The sequence below is a fragment of the Mastomys coucha genome, unplaced genomic scaffold (genome assembly GCF_008632895.1).
Source record: "Mastomys coucha isolate ucsf_1 unplaced genomic scaffold, UCSF_Mcou_1 pScaffold22, whole genome shotgun sequence".
Lineage (NCBI taxonomy): Eukaryota > Metazoa > Chordata > Mammalia > Rodentia > Muridae > Mastomys > Mastomys coucha.
Window position 1 is genome coordinate 247,712,251 of NW_022196905.1, and position 18,539 is coordinate 247,730,789.

The window sequence follows — 18,539 nt, forward strand, 5'->3', positions numbered from 1 at the left end:
TCAAACCCCAGCAACAACATGGTGGCTCACAATCATCTGTAATGTGATCCAATGCCCTCTTCTGGTGTGCCTGAAGACAGTTACAGTGTACTTACATACATAAAATAAATAAATCTTTTTTTTTTTTTTAAAGAAACTGAGGTACACAAACTGTCCATAGCTGATAAGATATTAACCTGGCACATTGTGGGCATCTTTTAAAAGTTACTCTGGTACCTTTAATCCAAAGCAGTCCGGACAGAGGAAACAAGCTGCAATGTTCTGAAGTAACTCTTCCCAGGCCAGCTCATTGCTACTTCCCCCACCCAGTGACACAATGAGTCAGCTGGGGACCTCCTGCCCCAGCTGGGTGAGCCCTTCAGATGTACCTACTAGTGCCTTCTGGGGCAGACCTAGACTGGAAACCTAAATGTGCATCTAGCCCATAAGCCAGTTCCAGTGATTAGCTCATCAACTCATATTGTACAAGGTAGAGATGCCACACCAGGTGTGAAGATTTCAGCCCTCTAACCAAGTCAGAAGGCTGGGCAGAAGGCCCAGAACTAGAGGGCAAGGTCCTCTTCCAGCAGAGCCTCTGGCTGACCACCCTCTCCACTAGGAGCAGGGCCCAAAGGCCTCACACCTGATAGCCCTGTCATGAGGCCCAGGATATCACCACCAGTAGTGATCTGCCTAGCTCTCCAGATTAGAACCCCAATCTGCCACACCCCCTGCCCACTTCCCGCTTTCCTATGCGGATGACATGTTCTTCTGATAAGGTCTTTATGGACAACTGGAAAAAGAAGTACTGGGCACAGAACCCACCTCAGAAACAGATCATCAGGAAAATTAATGGGTGAACCAGCTGACTTTCTCCAAGTATGACTCACTAGGGCTGACTAGCCATGATAGCTCTCAGCACCAGCTCCCTTGAAGACCTCCCAAGCAGGGCCCAGGAGCATGGATGAGGGTGGCCACTGCGGCTCTAGGAGACATCAAATACTGGAAATCATCAACTGATCACAAAAGAGCACTGGCTATGTACATCTTACTGACAGCCAGACAGACTCACAGGAGGGAACATTGCCATCTTACAACAGTGAAGGGACGGTAGACCGTCTTGTGTTGCCGGATGAAATGCTGAACAGCTGTAAGCACAGCCTACCCACAGCACAGAGGACACATTTGTAGATGCTCCCACACACAGGGAGTCTGAATAGACATTCTGCAAACAGAAATCACTTCTGCAGAGTGAGGTTTGAAGAAATGGGAACTTTACAAACTTGAGACTACTGTATGTTTTAATCTTCGAAAATAATGCATAGTGTGCTGCCTAGTTTTTAGGTCAACTTGACACAGGCTAGAATTATCAGAAGAGGGACCCTCAGTTGAGCAAATGCACCCTCCCCACCCCCACTGGCTTGTGGGCAAGCCTGTGATGCACTTTCCTGACTAATAATTGATATGGGAGGGCCCCCCCACTGTGGGTGGTGCTGCCCTTGGGCAGGCTGTCTTGGGTACTATAAGAAAACAGGCTGAGTGAGCCATGAGCAAGCAAGTAAACAGCACTCCTCCATGGCCTCTGCATCGATTCCTGTCTTGCTTCAGACCTTGCTTGCCCTTATTTCTCTTAGTGATGGAGAATGACCCAGACTCTAAGATCAAATAAACCCTTTTCTCTCCAAGTTGCTTCTGGTAACAGTGTTTTATCACAGCAATAAAAACCCTAACTAAGACACGGTGAATTGGGGGCTGGAGAGACGGCTCAGCAGTTAAGAGCGCTGACTGCTCTTCCAGAGGTCCTGAGTTCCATTCCCAGCAACCACATGGTGGCTCACAACCATCTGTAATGGGATCTGATGCCTTCTTCTGGTGTATCTGAAGACAAAGCTACAGTGTACCCATATAAATAAAATAAGTAAATCATAAAAAAAAAAGACACAAGGTTCTGAAATTTAAGCAGTAAAGTATGTTTGAAAAGCATGCTAAGGCACTCATGGGGAAAGCCGTGATGATGCTGTCTTTGAGAGGTTTCAGCCAGTTGCCAGGCATGGTGGCACATGCTGCGGTGAGCTCCAGGTCAGCCTGGTCTACAAAGCAAGATCCAGGACAGCCAAGGTTGTTACACAAAGAAACCCTGTCTTGAAAGAAAAAAAAAATATTTTAGCAGTAAGAGGACATGCTAGCGTTCTATGTATACGTGTTTATATGCAGAGAGAGGGATAGAAGTCACTTGACAAATGGTGACCCCTGGTGAATCAGAAAGAAGGACACACAGACTGCACCTGTGTGTCCTTCCTGCAACTTTTGGCTACATTTGAAATATTCTCCAAGTCAAAAATTTAAAATAAACCAAGGTCTACTGAAAGGCAGAGACCTGGGGAGCCCCCTACAGACCAGGGAGTGGAGACCTGGGGAACCCCTACAGACCAGGGAGGGGAGTCCTGGGGAGCCCCCTACAGACCAGGGAGGGGAGACCTGGGGAACCCCTACAGACCAGGGAGCGGAGATCTGGGGAGCCCCTACAGACCAGGGAGGGGAGTCCTGGGGAGCCCCCTACAGACCAGGGAGGGGAGACCTGGGGAACACCCTACAGACCAGGGAGGGGAGACCTGGGGAACACCCTACAGACCAGGGAGGGGAGACCTAGGGAGCCCCCTACAGACCAGGGAGCGGAGACCCGGGGAGCCCCCTACAGACCAGGGAGGGGAGACCCGGGGAACCCCTACAGACCAGGGAGGGGAGACCTGGGGAACCCCTACAGACCAGGGAGGGGAAACCTGGGGAACCCCTACATACCAGGGAGCAGAGACCTGGGGAGCCCCCTACAGACCAGGGAGTGGAGACCTCAGAATCTGGGCAGGGACTTGGCCCCCAAGAAGGGACGGGATTTAAAACAGGCTTAAGTAGCTTTATTTTCTCCATGACTTTTCCTCCCAAGAAGCCAATGTCCTTATGATACTGAGCAATCCCAGTAAATCTAGAGATTTAGTATTAATCATTTAATCAGTGACATTTAGATCTAGAGATAGTGGGATCTGTGATCTCATCAAGTAACTAGAGAAATCCTTCACAGGCTAGTGATGCCCACAACTGGCTTGTGCAGTCCATCCAGGCCACAGTTCAAGGGACATGGCTTGAGACTGTTCTTCCTCTCACGATGCAGTCGTGCAGCTTACTTGAGTTGGTAGGCACGTTCTGGGTGGGGCTTCAGGCAGGTACCGTCACCTTCGATGATCTGCTCCAATGGCGTCTGTCACTGTGTTAAAACCCCGTTCTCTGCAAGGGAAAGCAGCAGTCTGTCACTGCAAGGAGCCCGCACTCACCATGAGCAGCACACTGCTTACTACACTGTCCCACCCAATGCACCTTGTGACCTCTACTCTACCCTCACCCAGGCCTCCTGTGCAGGAAGGGAAGTAACTTTATATTCTGCAGCTCCCAGACACTGAGTCAAGGTAAATTCATTACCTGCTTTGTTCTGCTAGGACTCCTCCATCCCCAGGGGCCTGAGAAAGAGGCAAGCCTTGCCCGGTAACCAGCACTGCCTCAGACTCATTCTGAATTGCCTTGGCACTGTTGGTCCTTGGTCAAAGGTGCAGCCAAGGAATCTTCCCACCCTGCCATCAGCGTTTCCCTCCAGCCCTTGGGGGGTGCACAACAGACCAACGACAAGTGTCACTTTCTAATTTAACCACTCTGACCAACCTCCCTGTCTCAAGCTGCATCCAGCCCCACTCACTTTAGAAGTGCCTCCAGCTCACGCTTGACCCTGACCACAACTGGTGGCCCCAGGAAGGTGAGGGCCGTGTACAGCTGCACCAGGGAGGCCCCTGCCTGGATCTTCTCCAAGGCATCCTGTCCACTGCTCACACCACCAACCCCGATAATGGGAATCCTGCCTGCAGAAAACACATAGCAACATCAGGAAGGAAGTCGTAAGGACCCAGGTCTCCATCAAGGCCTCAGCCCCCAGTCCGAGCAAACACAGAGGATGCGGGAAGAACCCGGGCTTCCCACATGTCCAAAGCCACCTTGCCTTGGGTGAGGGCGTACATCTCCCGGATGGTCTGGGTTGACAGATCTCGGAGTGGCTTCCCACTCAGTCCTCCTGTCTCAGAGCGTAGAGCACCCTGGAGGCCAACAGGGCGACTCACTGTGGTGTTTGTGATAATCAGTCCATCGATGCCCAGCTACCGTGTGAGACAGAGAAACAGCCTTAAGCTATGGACCTGAGGGACTCAAAGAAACCAAGACTCTCACAGGCTTCACCTACATCTTGACTGGAGAAGCTGTCAGAACGAGCCTCTCGATGTGACAGGGCAGCTATCTCACACTGAGCCCATCACAGTGCCTAAGCAGGATCGGACCCTGAAAGCAAGCTGTCTTTGAGAATCAATCATATCTGAGCCCTCAGGAAGTACGAAGGAGAACCAGGATTTAAGTCCAGGACTGCTGGGCCCATGTGTTCTCACTTCCCTCCTTAGTCAGAGGCCTGGTGCTCAGACTAGCTGGAGAGGGGGACAGACAATGTTCTAGTCCCAGCTGAGACTGGCAGAAAAGCTACCACATCCTTTCTGGGTGACTGTAGATCAGGAACAAGGAACAGACTCATCACACATGTTTTCAAACTCATTGTTTGTCACCAAATGAACAATACAATGACAGACAGACAGCCTTCCATCCCAGAAAGGAAGTCACCAACCAGGCCACTCTGGGTTATCCCAGCAGGCAATGGACAATGAAGACTGCCCCTGCCCTGCCCAACCCTGACTCAAACCTCTCTCGCCACGCTGGCAATGTCCTCCTTGTCCTGGGCCGTGAGGTCGGGGGCGATCTTCACCAGCACTGCTGGCTTCCGTGTTCCCTTCAAGGCGTCCCTTTCCTGCAGCACCTAGGTTGACAAGCCAGAGATAGGGACCTCAGAGCATAGCCCAGCAGTACAGATCAGTATTTTACATACAGTCAACTAAAGCCCCGGCAATTATCCAACGGAGAGATGTGCCTACTCTGGCTGACCTGTGGTCTCATAGCAGATAACTGCCTATTGCTCAGGACTGGGGATGTGAGAGATCAGAGAGTGCTTGGGGAAGGTGTGGTAAGGGTTCCTAGGCCAGGTGTGGAGAACAGCTTCTCCTTAGTGGAATGAGGAAATGCTGGGAAAGGAGCATGTGGCAGTGTAATGACACACCTTGGACAGCAGGTGGCGGAGCTCAGTCTTTCCTTGTAGGCTCCTCAGACCAGCAGTGTTGGGACTGGACACGTTTACCACCAGGTAGTCGGCCAAGGGGCCCAAGATGCGAACACCCTCTACATAGTCTGCAGCAGCATCCACTGAAGTCTTATTCTTCCCCAGATTTATTCCCAGAGGTAGCCCATCTGTAAATACCAAGTTTGTCCTCACAGTTTATCAGGAAAAATTTTAAGTACAGATTGGAAGCCCCCAAATCTGAACCTTCCTGAACCAGATGACAGAGACGGCGAACCGCTCAGGCCTGGTGCAGCTATCTGCCTGATGATTGAGAACTAGCTTATCCACGCCGTGCGGTTATCAAGTGCGTGAGCACATTGAGCCTCTTCTTTTTTGAAATTTAAATGGAGAAATTAGAAGGCCTAAATACTAGAAATAACAGAAAAACTATAGGAAACTAGGCACAGTGGGCACCTGTAATCTCAGTTCTTAGGAGATATAGGCATGAAAAGCAGGAGTTCAAGGTCATCCTCAGCAACATAGCGAGTTCAAAGCCAAACTGGGCTACATGAGACCCAGTCTCAAACAAACAAACAAAAAATTCAGAGCCATGGAGATTTCATCTGATGTTGGAGCACATGTTTAGCTTAAACGAGGCCCCCAACAACAAGCCCCCAAACCAAAAAGTATAAAGCAGAAATGTAGTAAGTCCCCATTCCCAACAGATCCCACGGCTCTCCCCCAGGCTCCCTCCACCACCCCACCCCTTCAGCTCCAACCCGCACTGGTCAGGAGATCAGGTAGGAGATCGTCTCCCTCCTGTAATCCAATCCCAATCCCCCAGTGTTATCCCTAGCTTTGTGGCCTCTCCTTCCTCCCTGTCCCCACCCCCACACAGACCCCAGGCGTGCACCCAGCTCTCAGCCCTCCTGTGGACCCTCTCAGCACCACCTTCTAAGTCATGCTCACTCCTCAGAGTCTGCTCCCAACACCTAGAAGCACTTTCTACCCGGGACTGCCAGTGGCCACACTGGGAAGATCCCAGAAGCATTTCCTACCAGGCAACCCCCTAGCGGGCAACAGAAACCAGGGAATGGAACACCAACCCAACAAAGGCAAGAGCAGAGATCAGCACCTAGTATAACAGTCATCTCAAACCCAGATGTCTGGATGCCAGCATGAAAACACCGTAACAGTCAGGATGACTCGACTCCTCTACAGCCCAGCAACCATACCACACTAGGCCCTGAGAAACACAATATAGGGGAACGCAAGACAAGGGTATCAGAATAGCTATTTGGAATATGCTCAGGACCTCAACGAGGATATGAATAAGCCCATTAATGAAATCTATGAAACATGAACAGGTGTGAAATGAAGAAAACAACAGCTCATGACACGAAAGAGGAAGTGGAGGCACGAAAGAAAACCCAAACTGAGGGAAAGTCGGAAATCCAAAACGTAGGAACTGGAACGGAAACTTCAGAAGCAAGTCTCACCAATGTAGCACAAGAGATGGAAAAGAGAACCTCAAGCATTAAAGACCAGATAGGAGATAGATACCTTTAGTCAAACAAAACGTTAAATCTTAAAAAAAAAAAATACCAGGCATAAAATAGCCAAGAAATCTGGGACACCATGAAAAGACCAAATCTATGAATAAATAACAGGGCTAGCAAAAGGAGAAGAAACCCAGGTCAAAGGTACAGAAAATATTCTCAACAAAATCATAGAAGAAAATTTACCTTGCCTATTATGGTGCAAGAAGCAAGGACAGAAAATAAGTTCCATGCTACCCATAATAATCAAAAACAAAAATGTAAAGAACAAAGAAAGAATAGCAAAAACTGTAAGAGAAAAAGACCGATAACATATAAAAGCAGATAGTCTTATTAGAATAATACCTGACTTTTCAATGGCGACTCTAAAATCCATAGGGGCCTGGATGGATGTTCTATAAACTAGGAAATGGCAGATGTGAACCCAGACTACTATACCCTGCAAAACTTTCAATCGCAATAGATGGAGAAAGAAAGGTGTTTCATGATAAAACCAAACGTAAGCAATGTCTGTATACAAATCCAGCTAAGAAGAGGCTAGAAGGAAAACTTCAACCAGAAGAGGTTTACTACACCTCATGAGAAAACTCATGAATAAATAGTATCAAACCAGCAAATCAAAAGAAGGGGGGAACCCACACCACACCAACAAAACAACAGGCAGCAAACACTGACCATTGATACCTCTCAACATCAATGACCTCAAATTCCTAATAAAAAGACACAGACTAACAGACTGAATTAAGAAACAGGATCTGGGCTGGAGAGATGGTTCAGCAGTTAAGAGCACTGACTGCTCTTCCAGGTCCTGAGTTCAATTCCCAGCAACCACATGGTGACTCACAACTACCTGTGGTGGATCCAATGTTCTCTTCTGGTGTGTCTGAAGACAGCTACAGTGTACTCATAGACATAAAATAAACTAATTAAAAAAAAAAAAAAAGAAAAGACACAGGATCTATCCTTCTGCTGCATCCAAGAAACATACTTTAACATCGAGGATAGACATCACCTCAGAGTAAAAGTATGGAAAAAGATATTCCAAGCAGATGGACCAAGAAAGCAAGAGATGTAGACATGACAAAATAGAATTCAAACTAAAATAATCAAAAGAGGTGGGGTGGACACTACATATTCACCAAAGGAAAGATGCACCAGGAGAACATTGCGGTCCTTAACACCCGTGCACCAAACACAGGGGTACCCACGTTCATAAAAGAAACACTACTACAGCTTTAATCACATATCGACCCCTCACACTCTTATAGTGGGAGACGTTAATACCCCGTACTCTTGCCAAGAGGTAGATCATCCAAACAAAAACTAAACAGAAAAATGCTGGAGCTAACTGATATCATAAAACCAAATGGACCTAGCAGATATCTACAGAGCATCTCATCCAAGCTCAAAGGAGTATAACTTCTTCTCAGCCACTCATGGAACTTTCTCTAAAATTGACCACATACTTGGACACAAAGCAAGTCTCTTAACAAGAAAATTGAAATAACCCCCTATATCCTATCAGACCACCATAGATTAAAGCTGGATATCAACATTAGGATCAAAAGAGACCCTACAAATCCATGGAAACTCAACAACTCTCTACTGAATGAAAAATGAGTCAAGACAAAAATTTAAAACATCGGGGCTGGAGAGATGGCTCAGAGGTTAAGAGCATTGACTGCTCTTCCAAAGGTCCTGAGTTCAAATTCCAGCAACCACACGGTGGCTCACAACCATCTGTAATGAGATCTAATGCCCTCTTCTGGTGTGTCTAAAGATAGCTACAGTATAATTATATATAATAATAAATAAATCTTGGGGCCCAAGCAAGGGGGGCTGGAGCAAGCGGGGCTGGATCAAGCAGAGGTCCTGAGTTCAATTCCCAGCAACCAGATGATGGCTCACAACTATCTGTACAGCTACAGTATACTCATATACATAAACTAAGTAAATAAACCTTTAAAAATAATTAAAATATCTTAGAATTGAATAAAAAACACAAACATAGTCAAACTTATGGGACATAATGAAGGGGGTTCTAAGAGGCAAGTTAATAGCATAAAATGCCTACATTTAAAAAAATAAAAAATAAAAAATAGATCTCATACCTAACACCACTCCTGAAAGCTCTAGAACAAAAAGAAGAAATCACACCCAAAAGTAATAATCAAACTGGCTGAGATTAATGAAATAGAAACAAACAAAAACAATTCAAATTATCAGTGAGACAAAGAGTTGGTTAGTTGAGAAAAATCACAGGAGTAACAAATCTTTATCCAAACTAACTAAAAGAGAGAGACTATTCAAATTAACAAAATTGAGATGAAAAGGGGGGACACCTTCCCACAGCCCTTCACCTTCTTGGTCATCAGCTTAAAAGTAAGATTTGTGAAACTAATTTCCTCAGTGGGCTGGGGCAAAGGATTAGACTAAATTATACAGAACAAGTTCTTGAAGTTTCTCAAGTCTAGCTCACTTGTAAACTTTAGCATGTGTAAACTGGATTGAGAGTATGGCTCTCATGAAATAACTAGACCTTTCACTACTGGTTACCACACTGACACACTGACAGGATGCTGGAGTCAGGAAAGGCCGAACGACTCTTCACAGAGTCGTTCTATGAAGAATCGACCTCTGTCCTGGTCCTAGGCATGGTGCTGGCAAAAGACTTCTAGAGGCTGCTAGTTGCCAGCAATGGGCAGAGCAAGGGCCCAGGAGTTGGTTTTACTCCAGTGAATGAGAGGGCATGGATTGAGGGTAAAGGGTGGACATGGGGAAATGGGTGATAAAGCTAGCACAGACTGCACTGCATGAACATATAGCACTGCAGACACATACAGCATTGCAGGCACACACAGCATTGCAGGCACACACAGCACTGCAGGCACACACAGCATTGCATGAACATATAGCACTGCATGAACATATAGCACTGTGGGCACACACAGCACTGCAGGCACGTACAGCACTGCAGGCATGCACAGCACTGCAGGCACGCACAACACTGAAGGCACACAAAGCACTGTATGAACATATAGCACTGCAGGCACACACACAGCACTGCAGGCACACACAGCACTGCATGAGCACACACAGCACTGCAGGCACACACAGCACTGCAGGCATACACAGCACTGCATGAGCACATACAGCACTGCAGGCACACATGCACTGTGGGCACAGAGAACATTACAGTGCACACACAGCACTGCATGAACATATAGCACTACAGGCACATACAGCACTGCAGGCACACACAGCACTGCAGGCACACACAGCACTGCAGGCACAGAGAACATTGCAGTGCACACACAGCACTGCAGGCACACACAGCACTGCCGGCACACACAGCACTGTAGGCACACACAGCACTGCTGGCACACACAGCACTGCATGAGCACATACAGCACTGCAGGCACACACAGCACTGCAGGCACACACAGCACTGCAGGCACACACAGCACTGCAGGCACACACAGCACTGCATGAGCATATAGTACTGCAGGCACACACAGCACTGTAGGCACACACAGCACTGCAGGCACACACAGCACTGCATGAGCACATACAGCACTGCAGGCACACACAGCACTGCAGGCACACACAGCACTGCCGGCACAGAGAACATTGCAGTGCACACACAGCACTGCAGGCATACACAGCACTGCATGAACATATAGCACTACAGGCACATACAGCACTGCAGGCACACACAGCACTGCTGGCACACACAGCACTGCAGGCACACACAGCACTGCAGGCACACACAGCACTGCCAGCAGACACAGCACTGTCGGCACACACAGCACTGCCAGTACACACAGCACTGCAGGCACACACAGCACTGCAGACACACACAGCACTGCAGGCATACACAGCACTGCATGTACATACAGCACTACAGGCACATACAGCACTGCAGGCACACACAGCACTGCAGACACACACAGCACTGCATGAGCACATACAGCACTGCATGAGCACATACAGCACTGCAGGCACACACAGCACTGCATGAGCATATAGTACTGCAGGCACACACAGCACTGCCGGCACACGCAGCAGTGCAGGCACACACAGCACTGCAGGCACACACAGCACTGCAGGCACACACAGCACTGCATGAGCACATACAGCACTGCAGGCACACACAGCACTGCAGGCACACGCAGCGCTGCAGGTACACACAGCACTGTAGGTATTAAAAAGAAACAGAAGGCAGGAGGCAGAAGAGGACAAAACATGAACATCATGTTAAGACCTTCAAGGTTCTACAGAGCTGGCAGGATCTGGTTCTATCAGAGCCAGGGGGGGTTAACACTGTCATTTCCTGCAACCCCCATCTGAACTTGCCAAGCACTTCAGCCCCTTCTCCTTTAGCTCCTCAAATAACTGCAGAAGTCCTTGGCTTCCTCATCACGTTACAATATCAAATGATACTAAGATCTCCTGAAAGATATTCCAGAGGCAAAGGAGACAAGTCACCAATGGATTACTGAAGACACTAGGGGAGCCATGGGCAGGCTGCCACCATCCAGGACTTTCACAGGAAAATGCACCTGAGGGAACAAAGCAGACCACAGAGAACAAACTAGAGCATTCCCATGAAAAGCAATCAAGAGTGCAGGCTGTTTAGAAAGTGAGTCCTCAGGATGGCTGGTCCCAAGTGGGTAGAGTGTGACAACCCTACTTTCTGCTTTAGTTCTCCCCGAATACACTCTGTTAGCGCAGTGGACGAAAGGCCAGCAGGGTGGCATGTAGGAAGGTGGTGCTTAGGTCCTACTCATATCTCAGCTCACACATGCTCTCTGCTCAACTCCAAGTCCCCAAGTTAGGTCACAACCCAGGTTCTGCTGACTTGTGACATTCGCTTAAGGCCTTTGAGGCTGTGGTGGAAGTTGGACAATCTCCGAATGGGAGGAGGCTGTGTTGCTTTGTGTGGTCCTCCCCCCCCCCCATTGCTGAATCACGTGCCCTTCCCATGTTTTCCCCATGTTTCTTTCAAACAGAGGAAGAAAGACCCTCCCCCAACACCTGACTTTACCTGCAGTGAGCTGTGTCTGCTTCTGGTGTCTGGCCCGTAGCCTGTGTTCCACCACTGAGAGCCCGTGACTGTTGAATCCATACCTGGGACACATAAACCCACAGCAGAGGGGCAGGGTTAGAAGGTGACAATGTAGAAAAGGCACAGAGACCATCCCTTGCTGTCACCACTGGTTACTCTTCACTGCCGACTAGATGTGACTTAGAATCACCACGGAAACACACCTGGTGTGTCCCAGACTATTTTCAGAAAGTTTAATGTTGCAGGAAGACCCACCGTGAACGTGGGCAGCAACATCCAATGGATGGGCTCATATCCCAAACTGAGTAAGGAGAAACTGACTCAAGAACCAGCGCTCTTCACTCTGCCTCCTCACTGTCAGTGCAAAACGACCCACTGCCTCAGGCTCCTGCCACCATGAGGGCTTGTACCCTCAAACCGTGAGCCTCATAAACCCTCCCTTCCCTAAGCTGCTTTCTATGGATGTTTTGTCCCAGCAACAAGACTGGCAACTAATGGGGTCTGGACATATCACTTTGTTACTTACATCGAGAAAACAGCAGACAGTGGCGTGGTGATGTGCTGACGTCGTAAATCCTCACCCATCCCTTCAGCATGCCCATACCGGATACATACCACATGCATGAGCAAGAAGGCAAAGTGTACAAGTGCCCAAGAGCACAGGTGCCTATCTCACGCCACTCCCTGCCCTACAAGCCTCTACTAAGTACCACTACCCTGAGACCTGAAGTCACCTGTGACGGCCAATCAGAAACACGTGTATGTTGCCTAGCCATTTCCAAAGACATCCGTCCCTGCCTATAAGGCGACAGAAAAATCAGTGACTTGTAGGGAAGTTTCTGGAAACAAGTAGGAAGCACAGCCACACGCCAGCCAAAATCCCCATAAGGAGGGTCTCCAAAACCCACTTAGCAAAAAGTAGAAAGGTCTTCCCTCTGTGGTCTTACTCACTGCACAGAACAAAGGCAAGCCTTTACACAACTAGCAGGACTCCGACTCCTCCTAAGAACAGCTGTACACTTTTGAACACTACAACCCTGTTAACTGAAAGCAAGGGTGACCTGTGCAGTACCGGGGCTGCTGACAGCATGTGCCCACCAGCCCAGGGTACTGGAGCACCATCAGCCGAAAGAAAAAAAAAAAAAAGAAAAACAGGAGAATCATTCATTAGCCAACGATTTTTACATTGACTGCATGTTAAAATGACTTTAGGACAAATTGTTTATAATTGTAATGATTATAAATATATTGCCGGGTTAGCTTCCTTTTCAAGTTTTTATATGGTCATTAAGATTATTTTAAATTACATGTGCAATCATTATATTTCTATAGGCCAGCACCAGACAAAGTCAATGGAACAACAGTGTTTTAAATGCACACTGTAAAGTCCGCTGGCCCTCGTCTTCCCAAGCTGTTCTCTGCGAGCAGCACCAACCCCCAGAGCACCTGGGAAAACCATCATCTCTGTTTCCCAAGGTTGGGCTGAGATCTCTGTCTGGTACACAGCAGATGTTCAAAAGGGCTCCTGAATATTCAGTGACAGAATACCTACCTAGCACAGGCACTCCTAACCTGTGGGTCACAACCCCTTCCACAAGGCTCCCATAACTGCATATCAGATATTTACATATATACTGTAGCAAAACTACAATTATGAAATAGCAATGAAAAATTGCTATTTCATGGGATGGTGGGTCACCAGAACACGAGGAACTGTATTAGAGTTGGCAGCATTAGGAAGGGTGAGAACCACTGCTGTCATATAAGAAAAACACAAGGCAAGTCTTCCATCAGAGATCCCAGCAGGGGAGAAAGACAGCCCTGTGACGCTGAGCCCCCACCTACCTGTTAATGACAGCTTGGTCCTCAGGGAGACGGAATACTCTGGGCCTGGGGTTTCCTTCCTGAGGCTGGGGAGTCACACTTCCCACCTCTACAAAACCAAAGCCCAGCTTGTAGAGTCCGTCCACGGCTTCCCCGTGCTTGTCAAATCCTGCAGCAATCCCTACTGGATTTCGGAATTTTCGGCCCAGGACTCTCACTTCCTAGGAAGGAGACAAAGTCAGAGGTATACAAGGCTCACAAGTGGTCTCACAGCAGGGTTCCCAGCATTCAGTACCAGAATTCCCCTGGAGGTTTCTAAGCATCGCTGATCCCCAAAATAGGGATCTCCTGGAGGAAGGACACTCTGAGGGGCTCTGCAGGAGTCTGACACTAGGAGGTCTCAAGGCTGAGGGAGAGGCAGTGTCCCACCACAAGTAAACAGGAGACAGGAGCTCTCTTGTACAATTACAGGGTATCTTCTTACCTGTGCAACCTGGGCAGGAGAAGGGTCATTGGTGACAGCCTTTGGGTCACGCTACTCTGACACCAATGGATACCATGCAGCACTTCAGAACCACGAGGCAGGAGGTGCCGCTATAATGGGCCCTCCTTGAGGGTAGCTGTTCTCACCTCTGGCTGCATGGCTGAGCCTGGGCACTGTCAAGCCTCTCTTAGACTATGGCTAAACTGGTCAAACAGGAGGCTGGGGCAGCCAAGTGTCTCAAAAGCCCCCACATGTTCCCAGGAGAGTCTAATCTAATCTAAACTAAACAGGGAGGTAGAGCAGGTTAAGAGGACCAGCCAGCCTGGCTGAGGAGTATTCCTCTGGGAATAGAGTGGGACATACCATATGGTCCCAGTTACTCACTCAGGAAGTGAGGCTCAGAAGTCATTTGAGCCCACAAGTTTGAGACCAACCTGGACAACACGGACCCATCTCAAAATAAAAGGTGGCATTCAGAGACACCATGGAAGAGGCACACTGGCTCTGTCAGAACCTGTCACCCAGGCCTGCCCTCGACTCCTTCTGGCTCCCCTTCACCCTCGTTCCAAGGCTGTCAAACTCAGTTTGGGGTGAGGAGGCTTTAAGAGAGAAATCTACTTTCTGATCCTACAAAATCCCCTCAGTGTTTGAGGTAAAAGTGTCCAGCTGCAGAAGGCTGTCTACTGTGGGATGAGAAGAACCCTCAGGCATGGAAAGGTAACATACATAGCAAAGGGCCCCAGATTCCTAACAGTGACTCTTGCCCCAGAGAGGCCTGCGGGCATTTTGCTGCGTTCCCATGTTCAAATCACTGCACAGAAGTACCTGAGACTTGCCAAATGAACATGGGAAGCAGATGTTCGGAGGGTGTGTGCTTTCCCTGAAGTCCCCTGCAGTAACTCGACCACAATGCAGCAATGGTACCAGGTGGGCCAGAGGAATGAGCTGTGGCTGAATGCGGCTGGGGCAGGTGGTTGCCTAGGACTTAAGTCCTCAACCCCCCAGGATGATACAACATCCAGTACCTGACTCTGACCCATCAGGCCAGGCTCTAGCACCCTCCCCACCAAGCTGTCACCCCCACCTAGACAGACGACATAATATCTACAAGTGACAGCCCTTCCCTGCTAACACTGCCCCCCTGCATCCATTAGCTGTTTATGACTCCAGAAGATGTCCCTGCTCAGCCCCAGGATCTCAGCAAAGCAGGACAGTGGCCAAGGTTGGACACTACAGCTAGACTCCATGGGTTTGAATCCTGGTCCTGCAGCATACTAGCTGTGTGACTTTGGGCAAGTCATTTACGTAGTCTGCACAATGGTTTCCTAATCTGTAGATAGAGACAATAATAGGACCTATCTCAAAGAATAGCTGTGAAGATTAAAGACCTATACCTAAGAGCTATTCTGTATGTCCAGGGTATAACACATAATGAGAGATGCTTTCTCAGACTGGGCTCCAGATTCCAGCTGCTTGTGGACCTGTAGCTCTGGTTTTCAAAAGCACAGTCGCAACTGAGAAGTGTTTGGTTAAGTGCTGAAGAGTCTGACCTCCCCCGGGCACCTAAATGTAATACAGGGTGATCCAGGGGCACCTACCAGCATGTCGGAGTCCTGAAATGTAGCTCGAGGAAGGAGGCCCAGGGAGGTAACTCGAACAGCTAGCCGGTGGGCCGCCTCTGGATCAAGCAGCCTCTGCAGAGCCGGCATCAGGTATTCAGCATAGAAATGGTCATCCCCCGTGGCTGTCAGGTAAGAGGTGAAGAGAAATCCTCCACCCCCAAGGATGATGGCTGCATCCAGGGCCCGCTTCTAGTGGCGGGGAAAGAAAGGAGCCATGGGGACCCCCATCAGGACAGGCCGCAGCATCCTTCCTGGCCCTTCACACCTACCCAGAGGACATAACATCTACACGAAATGACAGCCCTTCTCTGCTCACACTGACCCCTTCATTTCCTACCCACGCACACACCAGTCTTTGTAGTGGCTCTATCTACCCGGCTCTCTCGCAGGTTCTAGCCCTGAATATTTTCAAGGGATCAGCCAGGGGATTTTCAAGTAGGGCAGTACTGCCCCCTAGAGGCGATATGGGGAAAATTTACTAGTTAAAGGAAAGAAAGCTAATAGACTTGGTGTAGAGAAATCAGCCCTGTCAATATTCTTCCTTGCTTAAAACTGACACACTAATTTCCCTGTGTACTGTATAATATTTGAACTTTGCTATTGATATTTATGTAGGTTAAAAAAAACCCTTCCTATTATTTGAGCCAAGGGACAACTGCCTCCCCCATGATTTTATATATACACAGAGACCTTTCCAGGAATACTGGTACCTTGTAATTGAAGGACAACTGTACAGCTTACATAAAACATTACCAAGACTAAGTCATCATTCCTATAACCTCACCAGAAAGGGTATGATGATCTGCTTGTAAACCAGAGCACACCTGTGGCAATCATTTCCAAGTAGAGGCTTAAACACTTGGCCATCTCTATCCGTGAGTGGTGTTCTGACTTCTACATACTAAAACACATGTTTTCGTTTCTCTTTTATACTGTGGTAAGAACATGGTGTTTGTTTATACTTTACAATTATACCTAGAAAGGCTACTGGCCTGAAATGTCATATGTGTATAATATAAAAGTGATTGCCATATAAACACAGCTTCAGTCTTGTTGGGCAGAGAACCACAACCCCAGTTCAAAGTGGTTCGATATGCTTGTTGACAATTATCACTGCCGGATGCTAAGTGGCTGATGCACTCATCTGATCCTTCACCAAGGGCAAGCAAACCAGACTTGGTCCCTATTCTTCAGGAGAGTGTAAGTCAAGAAACAAATTAATGGCCACGTAACTACAGAGCCATGACAAGTGACATGAAGGGATAAATCATGGAAGGATCTTGAGGAAGCAAATTAAAGCTGACTTTCAAAGGTTAGACACAAGCTAAAGAGAAGGTAGCAGCTGGAGAAGAGATCTCTAGGTGGATGACCTAGAGAAATCTTCTCCAGCTGGATGACGCCAATGTGAGGGGCCAGGGCATGGGGTACCGGGAGACAGCTGCTTGGAAAGGAAGCTAAAAGGGAAGCACTGCTTTAAATGAGGCAAGAGAGAGAGGTTTCAGCCAAAATTTGGTTAACAGAATTGGTTCGGTGCACTTGCTGCTCTGCCAGAGGAACAGAGTTCAGTTCCAGCTCCCATGTCAGGCGGCTCACAACTCGAGCTTTAGGAGATCCAAAACGTCTGGTCTCAGAGGGTACCAGCACTCACGTGCACACACACGCACGCGCGCGGGCGCGCACCTACACTTTTTTTAAAATGGGATTTGTCCACTAAACAAGGAAGTAGCGGATATGATCAGATTTGCCTACCTCACAAACCAAGTATTCATTCTACCTCCTCCTCGGGGAGTTTGCAGAAATGCCTCAAGAGCCAAGCACCAGTATCTGAGCACGTTTTCCAAACCAGGGACACAACTAAGGACTCTTCATACGGAACTCCCATTCTGACCACACTTGATCTAGAAGGGTGGCCGTATGTCTTATTTCATTCCGCTTTGGAGCGTAGGCGATCGTGTTCTCAAAGACCCGATAGTAGCTCAATTAAAAAAAAAAAAATGCCCGCTACCGCTCACGTTCAGCCTAGCCTCTGCCCACACTCGCTAGCTTTTTGCATGCCCCTAGCTACGCGCCTGCAGCCACACTTTTAAGGGCCTCAACCTTTCAGTTCCCCAACCTCCTTCCCTCCCCGCCAGTTATCCACGACACGAATGAGCCTCCCCGCTCCGGACTCACTTTCAGCTGTGTCCACGCCATGCTTCTTCTGCCTCTAGGCCCGCCTCTGCCTGCATTCCATTGGAGAAGGTGGGCTCGGCTCCACCTATCTCCGAAGCCCCGCCCGGCGGCCTGGCCCCGCCCCTAGATGTTGATTGGACGGTTGGATGCGTGCGCTCTGCCGGGACCAAAGCTCGATGGCGGGACGTGCCTACGTTCTGTTTTGCCACTGTCCCGCCTCCAAAGGAACGCTGCTCTGAATTTGCACACCCTTTCTTCGGTGTATCAGTGAGTAGGAGGCGTCCGGAAGCCTCGAGTAAGAAGCGGACTCCTCTGAAGTCAGCGGGCCAACCTCAGCGCCCGCCCGTGCGCACTACCCTAATGCTTCCCGTCCTTGGGAAGGAAACAGGGGACAATGCAGCCCGAAGGTTCCGCATGGTTGTCTTTATGCCAGTGTTGCGATATGACTTTCATAGGCCCCTTTCTAAAACAGAAGCCTTAAGAATTCTGTTTTATCAGGGCAGTGGTGGCGCCGGCCTTTCATCCCAGCACTCGGCAGGCAGAGGCAAGCAGATCTCTGTGTATTTGAGGCCAGCCTGGTCTACAGAATGAGTTCCAGGAGAGCCTGGGCTATAAGGAGAAGCCCTGTCTCTACACAGAG

At 48.7% G+C, this 18,539-nt stretch overlaps 1 protein-coding gene across 4 annotated transcripts; it reads right to left on the reverse strand.

Annotated features, from left to right (window-relative positions):
• Positions 1–1,925: 1,925 nt before the first annotated feature.
• Dhodh (dihydroorotate dehydrogenase (quinone)) lies at positions 1,926–18,248 on the reverse strand. 4 transcript variants are annotated; one of them, XM_031341380.1, is made up of 10 exons: positions 17,900–18,245; positions 15,704–15,916; positions 13,643–13,842; positions 11,777–11,859; positions 5,171–5,358; positions 4,760–4,873; positions 4,019–4,172; positions 3,722–3,881; positions 3,159–3,258; positions 1,926–2,116 (listed from the first exon to the last, which is right to left on the reverse strand). In XM_031341380.1, the coding sequence occupies exons 1-9, from the start codon at positions 17,918–17,920 to the stop codon at positions 3,204–3,206; spliced, it is 1,188 nt and encodes a 395-aa protein (XP_031197240.1). In that variant the 5' UTR covers positions 17,921–18,245; the 3' UTR covers positions 1,926–2,116; positions 3,159–3,203. The 4 variants fall into 4 exon arrangements, with proteins under 4 accessions (XP_031197240.1, XP_031197239.1, XP_031197238.1 ...); XM_031341379.1 differs by having other exon boundaries at positions 1,926–2,120; XM_031341378.1 differs by lacking the exon at positions 1,926–2,116 and having other exon boundaries at positions 2,879–3,258; positions 17,900–18,244.
• Between the last annotated feature and the right edge of the window lie 291 nt (positions 18,249–18,539).